Source organism: Haemaphysalis longicornis, unplaced genomic scaffold (assembly GCF_048455015.1).
Source record: "Haemaphysalis longicornis isolate Haplotype H1 unplaced genomic scaffold, Haemaphysalis longicornis Haplotype H1 scaffold_58, whole genome shotgun sequence".
Classification (NCBI taxonomy): Eukaryota; Metazoa; Arthropoda; class Arachnida; order Ixodida; family Ixodidae; genus Haemaphysalis; species Haemaphysalis longicornis.
In genome coordinates this window covers 42,708-60,393 of record NW_027526401.1, presented here as the reverse complement: position 1 = coordinate 60,393, position 17,686 = coordinate 42,708, and the positions used below count along the sequence as shown (strand labels likewise).

The window sequence follows — 17,686 nt, the reverse complement described above, 5'->3', positions numbered from 1 at the left end:
CAAAAATGTTAGCATGCGTGGTGCCCCCACCGTGTGGTGAAGCCCAGCCTCCATTTCAAAGTGTGCAACCTTGGATGGTTTTCCGGAACAAATCTGATGATTTGACATATTAGATGCACCAAATGGTCCCTACGTGATGTAAAAAACACCTTGTCGATTACTGCTTCCAGCACAAGGTTCAGGGCAAGCAAGCGATGCGAAGAAGTCTGCTTGGAGTTGAAAAAAAACTTGGTGATGGATGCTTGTTGATGTTTTCATCATCACTTATGTCAGGACTTTCACTTGCGGTTTATTATCATCTTTTGACTCGCTATGGTGGCCCTGCTTGCAGGAATAAGGTGCGATGCGCTAGAATCGTGCCCACCAAGCTTTCACCGGGCAGCTGTTGCGCGACAGAAAGAGTTCAGCACTACCCCTAGCCTCCTATATTGCAGCACTACCTAACATTTTCAAAAAGAAACAACATCAAGCCTGTTGGAGACTTTGTTAGAGTAGACAGTTCTACTTAGAAGCGACACTAGACCTCCGGAAAAACCCTCATATGGAAACGAAACTGGCCGTTGAACATCTGGCGGTGTTCAAGGCTGATGGAAGCGCCCTCCTTGTATGAACTGATATCCGACGACTTGGTGTTATCTTTTGACTTTCAGCTGCAGCTGTTATCGCAGAAATAAGGTGTGGGTGAAGTGAAATCGCGATCGGCGGGCTTGTTTTGAAGAACAGTAGTGGGCGACGGAGGTGCTGTGTCAAATCGCCTTGAAGTTGAGTAACTGCAAAGTAGCGCCAAATATGAATTTCGGAACGCAGAAACGAAATCAAAACTGGTGGAAGCTGGCTGAAGATGTCAGGTTGTAGCCCGAAAGAATCCATTCCCGTTTGACCCCTTCCCGTTTGAACCCATTCCCGAAACGCCCATCCCGCTTGACCCGTCCCGTGTGCGCCCGTTCCCGAAACGACCTTCCCGTTTGGGCGCTTCCTGTTTCAGCCCGTTCCTAAAACGCCCTTCCCATTACAACCCGCTCACAAAGCGCCCTCCTCATTTGAACCTGCATCGTTGCAACCCATTTGAATTTCTGAAAATATGCGTTACCGTCTTCGAAACTGTTCCCCAAAATGTGCTTAGAAGCAACGGGCCATGCACTAAAAACTTGTATGCACCAAATTTTCCGCAATCGACCGATATTTCCGGCCAATAAAAGTTTCCGAATGCCTTCGGCCGATACTGCCCTCTTGACACAAAATTTGTAGCGGCGTAAGTGTACTATATAAAGATACCCAATATCTTGAGTAATGCACGCATTGAATTTTTCTGCAGTTGGTGTTGGTACGTGCGGCTGAAATTTATTTATCAGCCGCTCTTATGCTCATTGTTTGGAGCGGAGCTTTGTCTCCTGGTTAGATAGATCTATAGATCAAAGATTTCCGTAGGAGAGACTTTAAAAAAGGCAAACACGTGCAGAAATCTTAGAATTGGCTACAAATGCCTTTCCTACGTGAGTAATGGGCAGACATTTTTATTTATTTACCGATACTTTATGGCCTGGTCGGGTTCATGCAGGAGTGAACATAAAAACACATCAGTATTAGTTGGCGTAGTTTAAAAACTCCCCACACAAACAAGTAAAAGACATAAATATATAATAGACGCAAAGGGGTCCAAACAAGGATGTGCATTCGTAATGTATTCCAATTTTAAAATACGACGATTCAGTCAGAACACATATTTACAATACATGGGAAAAATTCTTCTAACGCTACCGAGTTCACTGTTCGTTCAGTTAACTTATTCCAGTAAGAAATTGCACGAGGAAGCAAAGAGAACTTTCAAATAGTAATTCAGCTGATTGGCTACCTAATAGTCTTACTATGATGTCTTCTCGCTGAACATCTGAAAGGCCCTTGGAGGTAGTATTCCCGTGACAATTTTAAGTTTCTCTAGTAAAGAAAATTTACGCTAGAGACGACCCTGCGCTGCTTAAGTTTCTGAAGGTTTGCCATATTATGAAAATTGAGTAAACAGAACCAATAAAATGCAAAGCTAAGTTTATAATTTTCGCCGCTTCTCATGGCTGCGATTTTTTATAGCCAGATGTGGCATATGTATCCAGATACAAAGGGTTACTTTATTTTTATACATCTTTTTATCTTTTATAGTTTTCATCTGTTTCTTTTCGACATTGATGTACACTTGCGCTATTACAGTTGAACCCCTTTATAAGAGACACGTACCGGGGAGCAGTTTCTGTCTCTTATACGAGATGTCTCTTATAAGCAGGGTACCATGTTTTCACTTACTAATCAGACCCTAGTTCAATGTGGGCACCATACGACTAAAATAAGCTGAAAAGAACGCTACAGCATCTTGCAAAAGATTCATTATAATTTATGTTTCGCCCCCAGAATTTATGAAGCAGTTCTGAATCTTTGTTTGCTTCATGACTGTATTTACACTGTATATTTTACAACCGATTCTGCAAGCTTTTTTTTCTTTCCTCGTTTGTGGAAGATGAATCGTACATGTTGAGTTCACAAGCATGATGAATAGGCGGAGCGCACAGCTTCTTCCGCTGTGTGCTCAGGCTATTCATTATGCTTGCAGGACTGCGATGCTTTTTGATTGGGAGCTATGCCAGTGGGAGAACCCAAATGTGCGATCGCGCTCCATCCAATGGATGGCAGTAAGCTTCAACCACTTCTGTAAGTTGCATTTCCATTGGCAGGGCTTCTCATCGTCATTTCATAGCTGACTGAACCACTGTGTGTTTGCTGAAGTTATAATAAATAGCGACTGCAGGCGTCTGTCGTCCACCTGTGCTTCCAGGATGGAAGCAACTGCAATTAGTGACTGGTGGCACTGCGTCTAAAGTTAAAATGCCTATTACAAGCGAGATTATTGATTAAAGTTCAAGGATGACTTGTCCCTTATAACCAATCTTCTACATCTGATGTCTGTTATAAAAGAGGTCGATTTAATGGGAAAGATAGGGCAGCCAACCATGTGGGTCAATAGTGTCTCTTATACCCATTTGTCTCTTACATCAGTGTCTCTTATAACGAGGTTCAGCTGTATAGCGATTAAATGTGTTAGTCCACCAAATACGATTTCTTTCAAATTGAGGGTGTTTTTGCGATTTTTGATTTGTGCTTCCGCGGCGCTTCTCTGGGCTCTTTGATTTTATAATTTTTTGGTTTGTAATTTAAAAGATTTGTTTGTTAATTTAAAAGATTTGTTTATTAATTGTTAATTTGTTTGTTAGGCTTTGTTAATTTAAAAGATTTGTTAATTGGTATGACGAATTGTAACCAAATGTCGTCGTCTCTAGATTCAAAAAGTGAAGCCCAGGTTTGAAAAGCAGTCAAGGACTCTGGATGTACTGAGTATGCTATCGCAGTGGCTGTGAACGGAAATAAATGAAAAAGAATATGAAAATGTTTTTTATAACGTTTCATAAACTGGGCACGTTATTCCGGGAACGGGCTAAATAGGAAAATACGAAACGGGAAGGTTCTTTCGCTTGGGGTTGAAACGGGAAGGTCGAAATGGGAGCGGGTTCAAACGGTAACGGGCGAAGTGGGAAAGGGCGAAATGGGAAGGTCGTTTTGCGCCGGGTTGAAACGGGACGGAACAAGCGGGAAGGGTGAAATGGGAATGGGTTCAAACGGGAACCTCCCTCTTAGACATGCGGAGGATCTTCATAAATAAGCTTTGGCAAAATAAAACTACCTGGACTCCAAACCAAAGCTCACCAGTGAATAGCTGGCGTCATTTTCAGGTAATTATCACCCCTCAACACTGTCGGATTACAACGCTGCCAACATAATTTAAATATGGTGATAATGCAGCATAACCATGACCAGCATGCTTTTTTGTCGAGTGCAGCAGCCACGCCCCCTTTTGCAGAGAAACACGCACATCAGCTCGCAAAAAACACCGTCAAAAATGTCAGTGTCTGGAGTGGGAAAATATGAACTGATTCTAAAAGTGCAGTGGCTAGACTAACCACTGGTGGGCATTAGGTACACAAACGACTATAGCATGTCAAAATTGGCAATATAAAGCGTCAATCACTGGTGATCGATTTGAATTGGCATGGTAACGAAAGAGTTAGTAGGGGTGTGGAAATATTCGAAACTTTCAAATATCGAATTTAACTACGCAAAATTCGATTCGGCTTAAAATCGAATAGCACTATTTGAAAATTTTGAATAAATTTTCAAAGTATTTCAAAGTTTGAAAAAATGCACCGGCGTTCTTCGCTTGCAGTGACGGGCTTTCCTGCACTGCTGCAGCGTCGTGCGGCCAAACAGCTAGAGGAAGGCACTTTCGGGGAGTGTTGCTTATCTTCTTGGCATTGGGCAAACTCCGCCATCGTGCTTCTCTCATAGGGAAAAAGAAAAGATTTCGTATGTGCCATAACAAAAAAAAAACATATATAGCAGGTAAAAAAAAAAGATGGACTTCAGCAAACCAGGGACTTGGTGATGCAGCTGGGCTTTCTTATTTAGAGAGTGTTGACTAGGGCAGTTTGGGCATGACCACATTATCAGGATGCAAAAAAAAAAAGTCATTCTTTCTCTATTATTCTCTTTTTTGCATCCTGTTAAACATGGTCAACCTCAGTCTACCCTAGTCAACACTCTTTAAATAAGAAACCCCAGCTGCATCCCGAGTCCTTGGAGTGCTGAAGTTGATCTTTTTTTTTTTTTAACTGTTATGTTCCCCCTTTTTTTTTATCAGGGCATGCAAGGAAAACGATGAACTTGCCTAGCTTCGAGCTCCTAGACACTGAGGTAATGCTTGCTTGACAAGAAGGGGTCAAAGCTACCAACCAACCCTGCACATGCACAAACTCACTTCGCACTAGCGTTAGTCTTGGTTTCAACCCTTTTTATACGCTCATATTAGTCTTGACATGCCCCTCCCTCAAGACTAGCCCTTTTGGGAACCAACATTATTGTGTGTGTGTGCAGGGACATCTGCAGTGCATTTTAAAAGTAAAATTCGTGGGTTGTTAGTACTGTGAAAGGGACCCGCAAGTAAATGCAAGGCGGGGATGGTACCGCCTTGCCATCGCAGGCAGTGCTGTCACCTGCTGCTGGCCTGTCCCTCATATGGGCAGCTTCTCTGCTTCTCTGCAGAAGTACTACATGCGCCAGGGCCAGGAGGACAACCTAGTCTACTTGGGCATCATCCCCTTCGTTGCCTCCATACTGAGTGTGGGCATGGCAGCCGGGGTTATCGTCGCTGTTGGAAGCCTCCTCTTTGTACAGGTGAGTGCAGTGCCCAGCGTCCCCACACCAGTAACCCCATAGGGCTGCACTGGATCATCGGGCATTCGGCTGGCACTCTGCTCAGGGGTGGTGGGCTTGGAATTGTTGCGCCAGACGGTTTCCTCACAGAACGCTGTCACCCACACCACTTGGTGACAAGGAAAGTCTAGTAGTAGAGTTTGATTTGTACTTGAAGTAGGGTGGGGTCACCTTGAGGGGTGTGAGGTACCCGATGATGAGACGAGGAGGGTAGATAAGGAGAAATCTATAGAGGGGACAAGTATTTACAACAGACATTGAAACACGATACAAGACAAAAGGATAACTGGGTTATGATTAATGCGCGCCGCAGCGCATGGCGGTATCGCGCCATGATCCCTGATGTGAGGCCCACAGGCCAAAAAGGTGCTGAACCTTTTGAAGCTTTTTTTTCTTTTTTTTTTCTAACCACAAAATTGATTTCTCAGCCTAAGCACTCTAACGCAGTATTTTTATAGCAGGTATTCAATGGAGCAGAATGCATGCAGGCAACCAAGTGTGCGCCGCCATATCTATGGCCAAGCGTCTGTTGCTAGGTGATGTTGTGCGCACGGCCCGCAGATCAGGCACCCCTCTTCTCCTCCATGCAACCGTGTGAGTGCGCCCAAGGCCGGGCTAGAGCAGCGGCGTGCGCGCGTTGTGCGCGGAACTTTAGACGGTGCTGCATTGTTCTCGCCGCCGCCACTGCCGCTGCGAAGGCCGTATCAACACAGCGGGCGCCGCTGCTCTAGCCCGGCCGTGGTGCGCCGTCACTCGTTACGTCGGGCTCCGCGGTATGGTGGTATTTGTCCATGCTAACCACAACTGTGAAACACATCGTTTCACGTTACAAACTCTACCGCGCCGAACGCACAGTATTCCCTCGAGTTCAATGTGAATGCAATTAATAAAATCTCTGCTGACGCCACCGTTTAGAATCTGATTAGAACAAAGCAGATGATGCACGCCGGTGTTTTTTTTTTTCTACGGCGTGCGGGCGCAGTGGCCCAGGCCGCGCTGTGTCCTTGGCGCATCGGCCATGTCTGTGGCCGTTTCCAGTGTTTCCAGGCGAAGAAATTGGCCGCTAAACTTTTCAACAAATAGCACCTATACAAAGTAAAGTTTATTAATGGCGGCACTTTCGGCAGCAACTTTTTTAACAAACACGCAATTTGCGTAGCCACAAAGCCGTTGCCGGCTGTGCCACACCGCACTTTTGGCCGAACTACACACTATGGCGGCACCCATGCAGTCATGGAGTGCAATTGCAGAATTGTGTTGACACTAGCGCCAGATTCCACTCTAGGTAAGCTAGTGAGAAACTCTATGGCAGGGACAGACCACTCATCGTCGATGATGCGGCCGCTCCGCTGCACTGCACACGTCAGTCCCACTCGCATGATATTTCTAGGCCTCACACATGATATTTCTAGGGCTCACACATGTAAATTTAGAGTAAAATATCTGTGGAAGGCTTCATAAAACTGATAGAAACGTTTTTTTTTTTTTAAATCGCGTGAACCTGGAGTTCCTCCGTTTTTTTCTTCAAACTATACACGTTCAGCGGTGCACAGATCGTTTATTTTCCTTCCAAAATTCACATAAAAATTTCATTTGTGCTTCTGAATTCTCCGCAATATTATCTATAAGCAATCGTTTGCCTTTAATACAAAAAAATTATAAAATGTTTGCACATTCGGTGGAAGTTGCTCTCACTGTTTCGTGTCTCAGGGCCTTGTGAAGACCTGGCCGACGAGGCCTCTTTCTCGCGCTGTAGGCGCGTCAGGAACAAAATGATGCAACATGTTTTTAATGATCCTTCAAGTACATACACAGGCGGACAACTGGGGAGAATTTCAGCGAAATCGAAGAAGTGTATTTTTTTAGTGTTTTTGTTTTTCCTTCGAACTTGTGCGCCAGTTGCTTTTTAACGGTAGTTTGCACAGGCACGATATTTGCGGTCCTTATTTGTGCTTGCCATGAGCAGCCCTCACTAAAATTTGAATGCTCTAGCTCCAGTACTTATGATATTTGCACGCAAAGTACAGAACAAAATGCGCTCTAAGCAAGATTTGGAAATTTATCACCAAAAATGTATGTTTTTCTAGACAACAACATTTTGGGGGCGAAATGTACACCAGGCGTAGATTAAGCATAAAAATTACCATTCACGCCTGATGAGTATATTTTTTGGTAGACGTCGCTAAACTTGGCCGCGGCGCAGGGGCAGGTAGCGGCTGGGGTCCATGCGGGTGCATTCCAAATATTTTTTTTCAGTTGGACAAAATTTTTTCCACCGAAAATTTTTGTGAATTCGCACATTGCATACATGCGAGAATGAGGTAAAAAAATTTCAAGCGATTTCAAGCGAATTGAAGAGGTCGACCAGCCATGCTTTGTTCGATCTTATCTGAAATGACCCACTTAGTGTGCACTTGCAAGTATGGTGCTTCAGTTCCAGCTGTACGCTGCTGTGAAGCTCTGGGTGGATGGATGCAGTTAAAGTGTAGGTGTCTGCATCACACTGTGGTTAGTCATTGCATACAGCACCTCGCATTTATTCTGGTTCAGTGGAAATACCTAAGGACAGACTTCAAAGCGCAATCGGCTGTATTCAGGCACCATTTGTTGAAGGAAGTCTGGCAAGTGACACCAGTCATGAATACCAGAACAAAACCCGATGACAGCTTAATAGTGCAAAGTTCAGTCACAAAACTGCAAAAGCTGTTGAAGTCTAGGATACAACCATCGTGTTAAGCAAAGCTATGGAACGTTGCCAATTGTGCCATAAAATTGAAAAGCCTTGAGGCTTATTCGGGCACACAGCTGATTTTGTAAAGGGGTCAGCCTCGCGATCAGGGATAGACAGATCATCGCTAGAGTTTTGGCAGACATCTGGGCATTGGAGTTTGCTACACTCTGGTGAAGCACTTGTGAATGGTGTCTTTCTGGCCCCACTAACAGTGGCACTCGGAGTGACTAAATTAAAAGATCACCTTTAAAGGCAGTTTGGCTGTGCCACCCACTGCTGCAGGTGTGCTTGGCTTTCATCATCTGTTTAAGTGTCATGTGTACCGAAAGCTGCTCCTTTGAGGAAATCTTGGCTCTGAAGACCTCTGGCAACCACTTTTGCTTTAGATGCTCTCTGAAAGAGAGGCAGTTCAGTTTTTTAATGCAGCTCTGCCCCAGTTTTCGTTGACGGAGAGGAGAGGACCTGCCTATTTTTTGCCATGGTATGGGGCTATGAGAGTTGTCTATGCCGTTGAGAGATGTCGCAGCTAAAAGAGTATCGAAGAACATTTTGCTTTTTTTTTTCTAGAGAAACAAGTTTGGTAAATCACCCCTTTTTTATGTTAATGATAATTCTAAAATAGTAACAATAATTAAAAATAATTCCCGATTTACTTTGCTACATTGTACAGTTTCAGAGGTGCCATGTTAGTGATTCCTGTATGAGCCTGAAATGAAAACTTGTGGTGGCACAGATGCTTTCATGCACTGCCATTGGGAAATGTGGGCTAGCTTGTTTTCTGGTAACAAGCATGATAAAGCATCGCTTCATCAAGTCTGCAGACTAGGAAGCAGAGGAGGGGACAACCGAGGAGTATCACGCATGAAATCCATAATTCTGGCGTGTCTACGTCCCACGAAAGGCAGGCTTTGTTTTTCTTGTGTTTTTTGAAATTTATTTTGATATAAACACCTCTTTATTTTTATATTCAACAAAACATTGACACTTCAACACTTTGCTTATTTTGGCATAGTGACTGTAAGCGTCTCTCTTCTGTTTGCCTGTAGTGTAGATTACTCAAAACTGTGCTATAACTGTACTTTTGGGCATTGAAAATAAACACTTACTGCTTGCATATGTTTAAGTAGAAAAGTTCTCACATTGTTGATGTCAACACATCACTAAGGATGCACACCTAGTAGCTGTAATTAGTGCAGCTTTTTCAAGGTCATTTTGAGCATAGTTGCACTGGAAAGAAAGTAAACGTCATTGTTTCGTGAAATATTTTTGTGGAGCACGTTCGAGAAAGAGAGGATGTGGGTTTGATCCCAACCATGGCAGCTGTTTCTCTGATGGAGGGCGTACAACAAAAACACCTGTGTGTCGTGATTTGGGCTCGTGCTTAAGATCCCCAAGTTGTCTCAATTAATCTGCCGACTTCCACTGGGAACGTTTGGTCATTTACTGCAAGTCTCATTACGTTGTTGTGCTGGAGCACGTAAGCAGAGAGTCTAGGTTTAGGCCCGGTGGAAGCATTGCGCGGCAGCTCGTTGGCCACAGTTGTGGTACGCGTTTCGGAACATGTGGCTGCAGCAGCGGTCGCTAAGGGGCGGCCCCTCCCCCATGCGTGCAGCTCAAAATTATCGTGCGCAACGAGACGAGCATCGAGAACTGGATTGTGGCCAAGGCCCAGATGCGCGACCGGGAGAACGAGGAAGACTTTGTCTACCCCTACAACCTGGGGGTGGCAGAGAACCTCAAGCAGGTCTTCGTCTACCCGCTGGGTGATGGCATCAACTGGCCCGTGGCGCCCGGCTGCAACCAGTACACGCTCACGGTGGGTCCAGCACTCTTTGTGGCCAACTCAGTGGCCAACCCCATGGCCAACCCCAGTTGCGTCACGTCTTTTTCTTGTTTTGTGCCCTTAAAGGGATATCATCTCGGCGGGGCTTTGATTGATACAAACCTATACATTGAAAAATGCTGATTTCGGCACACTTTGTATGCAAACAAGCCCTTTACCACTCCAGAAGGTAGTCATATGCTCTGTCACGCAGGGTTCGCACTGGTCCTTGAAGTCATTGATAACCCTTGAATTCAAAAATTTCATTTGCACGGCCTTGAAAGTCCTGGAATTTTCCAACAGTCCTTGTGAACCCTTGATTTTTTTGGTGGTAATCAGTGTATGTTTACGTAGAGGAATTTTAAATCTTTGTCGTATATTTTAGGTCTTAAGTTGTGTAAAGTGTTTGTAGCAAACATGTTTCAATTCATTACAACAAAGTTGCAACACGATTAGCGGATTTTTGTTAAAAAGGCACGAGGCAACATTGGGAGCAGAAATGTGTCAATCCAACTCATTTCCTGATTCAATCCAATGTAATCCGTCGGTCGCCATCTTGCGTATTTCTTCCGGGTGGGTTGTGTATGTTTGCGTATGCTCGCACATTGCTTACAACGCCTCATTTGCTTCTTCTGCGCTTGTTCTTACGCGGAAAATGGTGGTCATAGTGGCAGTTGAAGTTTGTCATGCCTGGGAAGTGCACCTTTCGGCAGTTGTGGCTGAGCAAGTACTCGTATACTTCTCGATCTTCACGATTGCTGCGCCGCCTGCCGCCGCTTCTCCGTGGCGATAGCGGGAGGATCACTGCTTGGCTCATAGGGGCTCATGTAGTGTTTGGTTCTCTTTCGCTTCTTTTTGCCTTTCCGCGCCCTAAACAACATGTTATGGTTGCATGTGTAAGCAAATAGTACGTTCAGGGTGCTTCAAAAAGCAGCTGTGCCTTGGTAGGGCGCTCAAACGCCAACAAGAGCTATCCAGGGAAGCGGTCCTGTGCGCTTCTTAGCCGCTCTTACGGGCGTCAGCGACGGCAGCAGCATATCACCACCGTCACCTCTGGATACGTCAGCACAAGTGAATTCTGTTGTCACTCCTTGTAGATATGATACTGGTACAGCCAGAGGTGTGTTTTGTTTTGCAGTGTGGACAATGAATGCGGCTTTGTTTCAGATATACACGTCATAGAAAAATGTGATCTTAATACCTGACAATAACTTCTGCCTTTTATGGGAATATAGCCACACGAAAATGTGAAGTCTATTCCAAGGCTGCGCATCGTTAAATTAATATGTACCCACTCCCACCTCATAGCAAGAACCGAGGAAAGCTAATGACACCACGAAAAAATAAATTCTCTGTGAGTCCAGAAGAAACAGAATAGCTCAAACAGGAATGAACAAAAACCAGTGCAGCTTTGGAAATGCTAAAGCGTTTGTCTGGTAGGGCTCACCAGACCAACTAGAAGCGAAAGGCACTTGTATTTCACAAGATGAGAGGGGGTGGGTTAACTACCATTGTGTACAAATGCGAAGCAAACTCAAGGAATGAACGTTTTAGTACTCACGCACACAAGCTGCTACTTCACTTTCCTTTTGTTTTTCGAATTTAACGACCGGTTGATCACTCGGCGGACGCATTTTTTGAAGTATACAGGGTAGGCGCAATTCACAAGCATTAAAAGGTGTGGTAGGAAAAGTGTGGTATCTGAGCCATCCGATTCCAGTTTGTTATAGATTCTGCGGGTTCTCTGTGTCATATGATGATGTTTAGAAGTAGCGATCAGTCGCGGACGCGGATTACTCTGTAAGCCCGCCTCCGCGCTGCTCGTGGAGGATAATAGGTGTTTGCGAGCACTCACCTTGCGACAAGACGACCGCGCATTAAATTTTTTGTCGTGTGCTGATTCTAGAGCATAATTTTGCATCATCCATCGTAGTTCTTTCGTAGAATGTTCGTGAAGTTTATACCAAATTGGCTTGTCCAAGGTAGTGATCAATATCCGAGGTATGATATTGGCCAGCATAACTGGCGTGCTGTCAGGCAAGAGTGCTCCACTAGATTATATAAGCACACAAAGCCGATTTACACTGGAGTGTATAGCCGAAGCATGACTATCTCAGGAAACGCTGCTTACGGAGACACTGTTAGTAAATTTTAGAGCAGGGGAATGACATTCAGCTCCATGCATATGCCGGTGTTGCGACGCCGGCCTGTGACACACACCTGGCGCTTATGCAGACCGAATGTACCACATTAAAATTGTGTAAGAAACATTTACACTGTCGCAAATACACCACATTTGCTAACAGAGGGGCTGCTCCACATAAATGTGCATTTACAATACATACAAATGATAAATCTCAGTCATGAATGTGCCGCAAAAGCAGCGGAGACACTCTTTCGAAACTGGCCGCTAGGGGTATTTTAGTGGTGCTCCTACAGGCAGCGCTTGAGGCGTACAAGGACTGGGTTTCGCCAGATCCAGCGAGTGCGAATCGCACCAAATGCCGGCCGTGTAGAAAAACGTTTGACATTTTGTCGATGGGCAAGTCTGCGCTAAAAAGCCATCAGCAGAGTGCGAAGCATAACGGCAGCATGAAGACAGCAGGTGGTAGCTCCTTACAGAGTTGCTTGGTGTTGTGTGCGAGTGCCCGACCCATCCCTGCGGTCCCAGTACAGCCACCGGATTTGAACTCTGCATGCAAGGCGCGCGGCTTGGTGACAGATACGGAGATTTTGTGGACTCAAAGGTGGTAACGTCTCACTACTCTTACAGTTCATGAGCGCACGCAAATGATCTCTTCAAAAAAATGTTCCCAAACAGTGAAATTGCGAAGGCCTTTTCTTGAGGGGAAAAGAAGTGGTCTTGCGTGGCTTGCCATGATCTTGGGCCATATTTTTTTCGTCCTTGCAACAGGAGATAGAGAAATGCGACTGTTACGTTGTCCTCTTTGGTGAGTCTGCTAACAATTTTTTACATCAAAAGTAAATGGATATTCACATCCGGTACTGCGACGCATCTCAAGAAGTCGTGACAAGGTACTTCACGTCTGTTTTTATGGGCCACGCAACGGCAAATGACATTCAAGAAAAGCTGTTGAACTCACTGGAGCTGTTACCACTGTCGAAAGTCCTGCAAATTTTCATTGTGTGAACTTGAAGTTTTTCAGAGGTCTGCAGGAGCACCTTTAACAAAACTATCAGGTGTAGTCTGTGGATTTTTTTATTTCTCCCACACTACGGGCTTTAAATTATATATTTAGAAGGAGGCGAGCCATAATTCCTGGACAATGTCATACCAAAAGGGCGCTGATTAGATTTTGAAATAATATATCTACCTTCCTCCTTCTTTCAGCCTTACGCATCTTGACGCCGAGGGTGCTTCCACTGGCACGTGATGCTCATCACCACAATTCGCCTCCTCGCGTTGCATGCGCTCTCTTCGTGGTGTGGCTAGAATGCCGGCCGGAAATTAGAGAAAATAATGACGCTCATAACTTTCATTCGTCCTTTTGTAGCCAACATCAAGAATCAAATGTCACTTCACAAACACAATGGTCAGTTGACAACATAGCGCAGTTATTCGTGGCCACATTGTGTTATTTTTAATAGAATATTAGGGAGGAACATTACACCAGACGTGTAAGTGAGCTAGTTCATTTTTTACCTTCATGGGTTTGTAACTGAGTGTTGTTTAGCAGGCTTTGTACAGGGAAGATTACAAGAAATACGAACAACGGAGCACACAGCCTCCAACGCATGCCGCACCGTCTGGCTGCACTGTCAGTAAATTGCGTGCGTGCGTAGTTCTTTCAGAGCGTTTGAGAGTGTGGCCTACTGTTAGGGGAAATGCTTGATAAAGAAGCGACGCCGGTCATTTATTTTGAGGCATCTTTTTATGCTCTGTCACCACTGAGCATCCTGTACTCTACTACATTCAGGAGCCAAGCGTGCAGCAGGCTGATTGCAGTTAGCATGATGCCCTTCAACGATCATCCTGCTCAGTGGCGACGCAGCGTGAAAAGGCGCCTCAAAATGAGCGACCGGCTCTGCTTTTGGATCAAGCATTTCCCATAAATGTAGGCCACACTCTCAAACGATCTGGAAGAAGTGCGCATGCGCACAGTTTGCTGACTTAGCAGTCAGATGGTGAAGCATGTGTCGGAGGCTGTGCGCTCGGTTGTTCGCAATTCTTTTAATCCCTCATCCTCATCCTCATTTATTGTACCCTTAAGGGCTTCTTTCGGGGTATTACGTAAGGGGGCAAGTCTGAGAGCAACATTTTGTAGGGTTTTAAGCAAATTTCGCTGTTCCAGGCACTTACGATATCTGAAAGAGAACACAAATAATCAACAGTGTAGCCGTAACAGAAAATTTCTGGTCACTGTAAAGTAAGCGTCCAAGAAGATTAGTTTAATTACAACACTGTAATCGCATGCTGCACTCATCTAGCTGTACGGGAGATGTTGGCTGCAATGAGCGCGTTAATACTTTCATTCGCAGCTTAAAGTAAATGATGAACACCTTAAATAACTATTACGATAGCATTTTTCTTCAAATCTGCCTTCAATATCACTAAGATATAATTTGATTGATTGTTGGGTTTAACGCGCCGACGCAACGCAGGCGATGAGGCGCGCCGTAGTGGAGGGCTCCGGATTAATTTTGACCACCTGGGGATTTTTATCGTGCGCCGAAATCTCATACACACGGGCGTTTTTGCTTTTCGCCTCCATCAGAAAAGCGGCCGCCGCGGCCGGGAATCGAACCCGCGACCTCGTGCTCAGCAGCGCAACGCCTTAGCCACTGAGCCACCGCGGCGGGTACTAAGATATAATTTAACTATGGCTGCACGAAGACGTGTTCATTTGAATATTTATATGTGTACACTCGTAAAAATTGAAAAAATTGTGTTGCCTTCTCAGTGCAACGAAATGTTGCAAGCTCCCTGTGAAGTAGTGGTGCTGTTATGCATCATGTTAGCAACAAAAAAGCGACTTAAACTTCATTCACAACTGAATTTTTTGTGATTGAATCTTCCTGTTTGAAGTCGTCTTCGCGAAAGTGCTTGCTACGAATCACCACAGCATGCAGGTTATTTCGTTGTGTCGTTATTCCAGCCATTCAGTGATTCCTGGTGGGCCGCCGCTTTTCCAGCCTAGTAATGCAAGCTTACTGCTGATTGCGTGCAATACATGGAACGTTGCGAAACCAAACCACAGCATTCCACTCTTGTCTACGCATTTCATGTGCACATAAGTCGCAAAAAAGACACGATGCACGCCCACAACATGCATTCGTACGCTACTGCTCAGTGGAGCATCCACTATAGCAGCGCGACGCTGCTACCACCTGTAGGTCGATCTTGCGACGAATACCGTGCAACTTACAGCGGGAGTGCTTAAAATTGCGGGACAAATATTTTAATAATACGCCCTCAGAAGCTTATAAAAGCTGTACTGGAAGTTTTTGTAGTGTCATGCTTGAATCTCCAAGTACAAAAAAAAAAAAAGCTAGAATCTGCTGTTCTCTCATCACGAGTTGAGAGAACAGCCAATAAATCATGCAGCAACCCCAACCACCAACAAGTTCGTTCCAGTTTCAGGGCAATTGTGCGACCTTTGTATTGTACTGTGGGCATAGCCAAATTTATTATTACTCTCTGTGTTTTTGCTGCACCAATAAAAAACACGGAATGCTTATCTTGGCTAAGGTCAGTATTTTCAAACTTGCACAACACCTGGCATATGCCATGGCTTCCCTAGCTGCCGCTGGATGGCACAACTGATTCACACTTAAGGTGGTTCTGCTATGCGGGGAGACGTGCGGGAGTGAGCTACGCATGAGCGGTTGGTTTGACGCCATGAAGCCAATATTCTTCAACAAAGCTTACAATACTGATCACGAATTCCATGAAGAAACATTTTTGCTTAGTGGTCTGGAGCAGCAAAGGACGTGGGAGTTCCAGATAGCACGACACCGCTCGGTGCGTGATAGCGTTGTATTCGATTGCTTCTATACCTCTATACATTACCGCTGATGTGCTTGCTTCCGGTTCGTGATGCTAACAGTGGCTGCAGCAGTCACTGTGTCATGGAATTGCTGTGAGGGAAGTGAGGAAGAGAAATGCATTGTTTGATTAGCGATTTTTCAGCAATTCAGGCATCTTTCGGCACTGAATCAACGCTAAAATGGCTATGGGATGGTCAGACTTTTGAAAACAACTTGCTAGTTGCATTTTGTGTCCCTTTAAAGGAGCCATGAAGACAAAATGCAATGCTACAAAACAATGCTACAAACAAAATCAAATGCTGTAAAACGTCAAATCTTTTAAATAAAACATTTGCATTTTGTCTTCATGGCGCCTTTAAAGGGACACAAAATGCAAATGTTTTATTTAAAAGATTTGACGTTTTATAGCATTTGATTTTGTTTTATAGCATTATGCTTTATTTACTGAGGAATTGAACAATCTAAGCCAAAATTTTAAATCTCCTGGTAAATCGTGTGTTTCATGACATCAACGATGACTTATACTGGGCAGGTACTGGAAACGATTGTTAGTATGGTTACTAGGGCTGCAGCAAATGGCCAAATGTGTTTCGTTGCCTTGTTTACCGTTTCTCCTCCCAGATGGCGCTACAATACTGCTCAGGACCGCTGTCTGCACTCACTTTGTTTTTGACCAAGTTTGTACCTGGCTAATTTTTGTTACGGGTGATAGTAATGGTGTCTGGAAACATTGGGCATGCTTGACAAACAGGGTCACGTAAGGCAATGTCGCTTATGCCAACTGGCCAGAGTCACGCGAAGCAATCCCAATTGCCCGGACTGCTGTGCAGCTGTGACCAGCACAGTGCGCATACGCACTTGTGCTTCTACCGTAAAATACCGAGCAAGCGCCCCGCCCCCCTTATGTAATACCCCGCAAGGGGCCTTTAAGGGTACAATAAATGATGATGATGATGATGTAGGGATAGTTTACGGAATTTTGGGGAGGCGGCCTTGTTCGGAAGTGCCTCATAATTCAGAATGGCGGCGCGAAGAAGTTCAGTCCTTTACCACCCTACTCCAGAAAAAGAAAAAATGGGGCAGTGCATTGGAGAGAAGCATATTTTTAATAAAAATGAAGACTGTTAAAGCCTCTCTTGGCCCAACCAGTCTTGGCCTAACCAGTGTTAGCAATTTGCACAGTGTTCTCGTCAACCACGTTGATAATGTTCACCAGGGGATTCATTCTAACCATTGTCTGGTCTATTTTCAAGATGTTGAACAAGGTGTACTTGTCGCGTGTTCGGAGGGCGTTCACGGCGGAGCGAAAGGTTTTTGCTGCCTTTGAGAAATCTTCCGGTGTCCTCTGGCTTTCGTTAGTGGCACGACGCATTGTAACACAAAACCGCTGTTTGTTTCGCTTGATGCACTGGCCCGAGGGAACAAAATTTGAGCTGCAAGCTCTGCGCTATTTAACAGCTCCTTCAGACAGAAGCCTGTTACTCACAGCATGCCTTGCGCTTCTTTCTCGCTCATGAAATTAAAAAAGAGTGTCATCCACTCCTTCGCCCAACGCCGGTGCTGCGTTGCTCAACTTTCGCCAAAGGCCTTGCCAAAGTTCTGCTGCGGCAAACCCTCGTACTTTTTGCCCCACTCGCATATCCTATTTATTCTAGGACTTCAAGTTTCTTATCTGTACTATACGAACGCATGTCACAGACCACCGTTGTCACGAAGTCGCAAGACATTTGGTGCACGGTAAAGGTAACCAGGTGGTCAAACTTAATACGGAGTCCTCCACTAAGGCGCGCCTCACCGCCGGTGTAGCGTCAGCC

General features: G+C 44.9%; 1 protein-coding gene across 2 annotated transcripts in view; it reads left to right on the top strand.

The window, feature by feature from the left end:
- LOC144140972 (palmitoyltransferase ZDHHC6-like) overlaps positions 1-17,686 on the top strand; it is a 52,490-nt gene that overhangs the window by 19,334 nt on the left and 15,470 nt on the right. For both annotated transcript variants that reach the window (XM_077672453.1, XM_077672452.1), the window contains exons 4-5: positions 5,140-5,271; positions 9,654-9,857. In XM_077672453.1, coding sequence (XP_077528579.1) covers positions 5,140-5,271; positions 9,654-9,857 — 336 coding nt within the window. The remainder of the gene's footprint in view (positions 1-5,139; positions 5,272-9,653; positions 9,858-17,686) is intronic.